Here is a 6,398-nt window from a genome sequence, read left to right on the forward strand (position 1 = left end):
TTGCGAGTTCGAGACCAGCCTGGGCTAAAATGTGAGCTCAAGACTAGCCTGAATTGCATAGTGAGACTCGGTCTCAAAAAAGACCAAAACATAAAAACAAAAACAAAACACCAAGATTTGTCAGCGGGTAACAAGGCAGTACCCTCTCAGGAGTTATGATAATCCTTCTCGGTCACATGTTCTGCATGGAAACCTTTCGAATTCATGTCACAGCAGGCTTTCTCCTGCTCTTACTTATCCTGGTGAATGGTTGGTCAGTTTCACCTGATCAGAACAAGTTTTTCTTTCCCAACAGTTACAGGTGAAAAAAATGACCCCATCTCTCAGACCACAGCCAATCCTCCTTTCAGGACCTTGCTTAGTTTGCTTTCCCGTCGGTTAGGCCCTCAAGGGTTCGTGAAGACCACGGCCTTGTACCTGGGTCAAACGCGTCCCCCCTTTTTGACGTAATCGTTCAAGCATCCCGCTTTCCCAGGCCACCCCCGCGCGTCCGGAGAGGCTCGCTGTTCTTCGATCCTACTGGGTAAAATCCACACCTCATCACGCTAGGGGCGGGACAAGAGGGAAACTGCGTTTTCCGGCGCAAGATGATGGCGTCACAGGGGCGGGCTGGTACGTTCCGTTGCTTGGATCTGTCCACCTAACTGGCCTGAAGACTCCCCTGTCGGCCACAAATTGCAATGGCCATTTGCCAGTTCTTTCTCCAAGGCCGTTGCCGCTTTGGAGACCGCTGCTGGAACGAACATCCCGGTGCTAGAGGTGCTGGCGGGGGACGACAGCAACAGCCCTCAGGTGACACCGCACCCCGTCCTCCGCCGTCGCTGGGAAAGGCTTTGGTGTGGGGACTTCGCCGGCGTGAGGGCGTGCGGCGTCGGTGCTGATGCTGAGCTCAGCGCTGGGCGAGTGGGTCGGGTGACCCTGATGTGACCGCTTGCAGGCGACCCCGGCTTCACCCACTGCTTGCTCTTGTCGGAACTTTTCACCGGGCACCGGGCACCGGGCAGGTTTGTTGAGCAGATGAGGACGGGGATTTGGCCCTAGGTGCTAGTGCCAAACTGTAAATCAGAAATATATACCAGAACTTCCTTGACGGTGAATAGCAGTGCTTGCGAGAATTCTCCTGGGGCGACCGAGAGAACCTCTTGCCCTTGTACCCTTCTGTGTACTTGCTGTTTTTGTTTTCCGCTGTGACCCTGATTTTTCCGAGGCTGGCCTCAAACTTGCAACGATCCTCCGGCCTCAGCCTCCCGAGTGCTGGGATTACAGGCGCGCGCCACCACGCCCAGCTAAAAGTCTTTTTTTGTGTATGTGTGTGGTACTGGAGATCGAACCCAGGGCCTTGTGCATGGAAGGCAAGAGCCCTACCACTGAACCACATCCCCAGCGCTGCCCATTTTATTTGTAAAAGAGCAGTAAACTCGGAGGAAGGAAAGGGTGGATGTACTTTGAAAGACCCCAGTTAATCATATAAATGTAACTCAGGCCTCTTTCAGTGCAACTGCATTTTTGGTGCTTGCCTATCTTAATCCTTAAAGATGTATTCAGTTTGTGGAAATCTCACTTGTGGAAATCTAGCATTCCACATTCTGTGGAAATCTACCATTTTGCAGTACCTGTCTATACTCTGTATGACAGCCTGCATGTCTTTAGTCTGAAGTCTTCCGTCAAGCGCACGAAGAATCAAGGTGTGTTGCTGGGTCTTTGCAGTGGTAGGACCTCACCCTGTTAGGACTCAGCTTCCCAGTAATGTGTTTGATGCTGTGTGTCTGCTGGCTGGAGTGCTAAGATGAGATCTCTCATTGCCTCCATCTTTGGATTAAGATCCTGAGCCTTTCTTTTCCCTGTGTTTCTGCTATGCTGCAGCAGTTCATGGGCTTAGAATTGTTCCAAAATGTTTGAGACTTTTTGCCTCAGATAAAGTATCCTTATTGGCAGTGTGATGGGTGTTTCAGGCCCATATGTTTGTGAAGCTTGTTTTCCCCTATGTTTTGGCATTCTCTTCTTAGGCTTTTGAATTTCTGTTGTCTCTTCCTCCACTTTTTTTTTTTTTTTCCGGTACTGGGAATCGAACTCACAGACCTTGCGCTTGCCAGGCAGGCGCTGTACCTCTGAGCTAAACCCCCAGCCCCCTCTTCCTCCACTTTCAGCAGTAACACTGCTTTTGGTCCGAAGATGACATACTGTTAATAGCTCTCAACTTTACCTGAATATGAAGTCCTGTTTTGAGAGAGTTGTTTTCTGTATCAGTTAAGTCTGCTTCATGTGCTAATGTATTCTAAGACAGCTATAACCTTTTGGTATGTGTTAGGTGGTATATATTAGTGTAAACATTGGGAAATGAGTGTTGGGCCTCCTTCCATGCAGATATCTGCAGAATACAGACTAGAATGTCATCTGATGAGAGGTATTCTGTGTCAGCTATTAGTCATTAAAAGAACATAGAGGGCAACCACCCACATGTGGGATACAAGCAAGATGGGATACACCTGATCCCTAGTCTGCAAGTGGGTAAAGAGACCTTTTTGCACCTGCTACCAGTTTATTTCCTCCTCAGAATGAGGGGGGTGCCTTATTTTGATCCATATATTCTTTTCCTCACAGATGTGTCCTATTAACTTGCCTTTCAATACACTCTATGACTATACTCCAGTTAGACCTCTTTTGTAAAAAGGCAGGAAAGTGGTTGAAGGTATCTTCTCTGCAGGCTTTTGTTAGTTTATTTATATCCCCAGTGTAAGTTTGATCCAAGTATAATGGCATTCATGAATAAACTGGAACCCCCTCATTTGGGTCGCTTTGTATCTCTTGAGCCACCTCCTAACTGGGAGGATAATTGAATAACCCTGATGTTCAGAATTCAGGCAAAAAAGGGGTTTACTCCTTCTTAATCAAGGCTCTCAGCAAATGTTCTGACCTCTGTGGCACCTGCTTGCCCTTTTTAGGAACTATTGGGTGAATTTGTACCAATTAAAGCTCACCAACCTTTCTCTTTTCAGGACTTAAAGCAAATCAAACGTGAGTTAGGTGGTTTTTCAGATGTTATTTTGGGACACATTCTTAGAAATTCAGAAAGGTCCTGAGTAACTGCAAGGATCAGATGTTATGCTGAAGACATACATACCCTAGATCAGTGACAGCAAACCTTTTAGAGACTGAGTGCCCAAACTGCAACCCAAAATCTACTTACTTATCGAAAAGTGCCAACACTGCAATTAAACCTGAAAACTGAGGTTTTAGTTTAGGGAAAAAAAAATCATACATTAACATCTTTTATCCTAAAACACAGTAACACATATGCCATAGGTTCACCACCACTGCTATAGATTGTAGATACTTTGTAGAGCCTGAAGCAGTGCCTGTAGACCTTCCTAAGTGGGACTATAATGACCCTGATGATAGGTGCAACTGCAGACATTTTGTAAATTGCATTCTAGAAATCTTAAAGGCCATGAAGTCAAACCTGTAGATCATTTTGGGCCCAGATTATCTGGGCCCAAATGAAAACCCAACTACATTTCTTGAATGACTTAAGGAGGCTATGTAAAAGCATACTATAATTGACCTCCTATGATGGCCAAGTCCTTCTTAAAGACAGATTTCTTACCCAATCAGCTCCAAGTATTAGGAGGAATTGGAAAAGATGTCTTTGGGAACTGAAATTCCCACTGATGACCTCCTAAATGCTGCTAATTCTCATTTTCATAACCAGGATATAGAGGAGGAACAAAGGAAAAGGGAAAGTTAAGACTTAACAAGACAGAGGGCTGGGGATTTAGCTCAGTGGCAAAATGCCTGCCTGGCAAGCCCAAGGTCATTAGTTCGATTCCTGGTACGAGAAGAAAAGACAAAAAAAAAAAAAAAGATTTAACAAGACCAATAGGAGAAAAGCATACAGGGCTTCTCACCTCATCACAGGGCAACCAAATGTTACCTGCTGGTTTCTTCCCTGAAGAAATCAAGATAACTAGTAAGTGTCATACTGCTGGTAGATGGGCCACTGAAAGAGAAACTGCCCTAATGCTGGACATCTTCCAAAGGCACCTTGCCTTAAATGTGGCAAATGGCCCTGGAGGGCCTACTGCCCCAAGGATCGAAGGACCCCTGGTCCAGATCCCGACTGTTGTCCCTGGAATGAAGAGACTCAAGACTCCACTTAGCCCTCGGTCCAATCATTACCATGATTGGGATGGAGGCTCAGGTAACATTGGATGTTGCAGGTAAGACATAAGCACCCTCTTCAACAGTGGGGCTTTCCTCCTATTCCATACTGTTGGCTTCTGACTTCTGTCTCATTACGGGCACCAATGGGCCTCTGGTGACCAAACATTTTATTTCTCCTGTGGAATAAATTATGAATAATTTTCTCTCTATTCATGGCTTCTTAGTGATGCCTGAATGTCCAGTCCCTTTACTTGGCCAAGGCATATTAACAAAGATGGGGGCTCAAATTATCTTTGGCTCACCTAGCAACCTCACAATTATGCAATGATTGGCTCTCCCAGCAATGCTGATAATGACTTATCCTTATTGATCTTCCTATTAACCCCAAGTATGGGCCACCAACATGCCTATGAAAGCTTTAACTGCTGCCCTGGTAGTTATTAAACTAAAAGAGCCTCATGCCTTTCCACACTGTAAGTAGCATTCCTGCGACTGAAGCCAAATAAGGTGCAAGCTTTATAAATAAATTCCTTCACTATGGACTTTTAGTGCTTTGTCAGACACCTTGTAATATTCCAGTTTTTGCCCTCAAGAAACCCAATGGTAATTACCATTTAATACAAGATCCCTGTGCTATAGTGAGGCAATTATTCCTATATACCCAGTTAGTACCCTCATATATCTTGGCAATCCCTGGGCTACTATATCTAACTTCTTTGAGAAATATTCTACCAGAATTTGAAAAGGCCCGCAGGCTTCAGGCCTGGATAAGGACCCCTAAAACCATACCCTGCTTCTCAGTTACGTATAATCTGAAAAGTTTGTTGGATTGTGGCAGTCCCACAGCATGCATTTTAAGGAGCAAGGTCAAATTCCTTCAAATACCAGTGGTGTTCAGTCCTCAAAGGTGCTTTCTTTTGCGTCCTCATGACCCCTGAGTCACAATGCCTTTTTGCCTTGAGTAGATTGATGAGCTGGGTTGAAACAGTTTACCTGGACTGTCCTTCTCCCAGAATTCAGGGAGAGTGTCTATATTTTGAACAAGCTTTGGCTGGGGATTTAAATGACTTAACTTTAATATATGGGACTATTTACAATATGCAGATGATCTTATCTGTAGGGTTTTTTTGGTTTTTCTTTTTTGTTCTGTTTTGTTTTTGTTATCTGTTCTTCTCTAACAGGCTCAAGATCATTTGGTTCAGACTTGAAATTTTCTGGTTGGTAGGGAATATCAGTATCTAAAATCTCAAAGTCTAAGTCCCAATTTCTGGTCCAAAAAGTCTACTACGTAGGGTTTGTTTTGATCCCAATGTGTGAAGTTCTTTCAGCAGAGGGTATAGAGACCATCTAAGACTTCCAGCTTTGTGTGTTCCTAGATTTAACTGACTCCTGTTAGCTGTGGGATTCCTAGATATAGCCTATTAGCTAAACCCCTGTATGAGTTTCTGAAAGGAAATAATAATGAAACTGTCCTGGAAACAGGAAGAACAACACGTTTATGATAAACTAAAACCCTTGTTTCCTGAAACCTATGCTTTCGGACTGCCACAATCTAACAGACTTTTCAGGTTATATGTAACTGAGAAGCAGGGTATGGTGTTAGGGGTTCTTACCCAGGCCTGAAGCCTTTAGGCCCTATTCAAATTCTGATAGAATATCTCTCAAAGCAGTTATATACAGTAGCCCAGGGATTGTCAAGATATATCAGCACAGTAGCTGTTTCTGTTCTTTTGATAAAGAAATCCCTTAAGAATACTTTGAGATTGCCCCTGTATTTCTTTTCTCATCAAAATAAAAGATAACAGGAAGTAAGGAGATAGATCTTTTGCAAATGGAAAAAGGACCAAGAGATGGAAGGAGGGTGGATGGAGGGGGTGGGGAGGGGGAAGTAAAAGAAATGAAGATGTATTATGTACATGTCCCAACTCCCTATGATTTTCTTTATCTGTTGATCTGTTGATGGTCATATAGGCCTCTTCCAGTATTTATTGTTATGAATTATACTACTATAAACATGGGTATGTATGTATCACTGTAATATGTCTTTAACTCTTTTAGGAAGATACATAGAAAAGGAATAGCTGGATCAAATAGAATTTCTGTTTTTAGTTTTTTGAGGGATCTTCATATTGATTTCCATAGTGGTTGTATTAGTTTACGTTCTGACCAGTGTAGGAGGGTTCCTTTTCCCCAATATTCTCACAGAATTTATTTGATTTTTTTTCATGATTACTGTA

General features: G+C 43.7%; 1 protein-coding gene across 1 annotated transcript in view; it reads left to right on the forward strand.

The window, feature by feature from the left end:
• The first annotated feature begins 533 nt into the window (after window positions 1–533).
• Window positions 534–6,398, forward strand: part of Nupl2 (nucleoporin like 2) — a 28,383-nt gene continuing 22,518 nt past the window's right edge. Inside the window, exon 1 of the mRNA XM_005377393.2 lies at window positions 534–792. Within this exon, the coding sequence (XP_005377450.1) occupies window positions 681–792 (112 nt within the window). The 5' untranslated portion in view covers window positions 534–680. The remainder of the gene's footprint in view (window positions 793–6,398) is intronic.

This window comes from Chinchilla lanigera, unplaced genomic scaffold (assembly GCF_000276665.1).
Source record: "Chinchilla lanigera isolate Chin_1 unplaced genomic scaffold, ChiLan1.0 scaffold00009, whole genome shotgun sequence".
NCBI classification, from domain to species: Eukaryota; Metazoa; Chordata; class Mammalia; order Rodentia; family Chinchillidae; genus Chinchilla; species Chinchilla lanigera.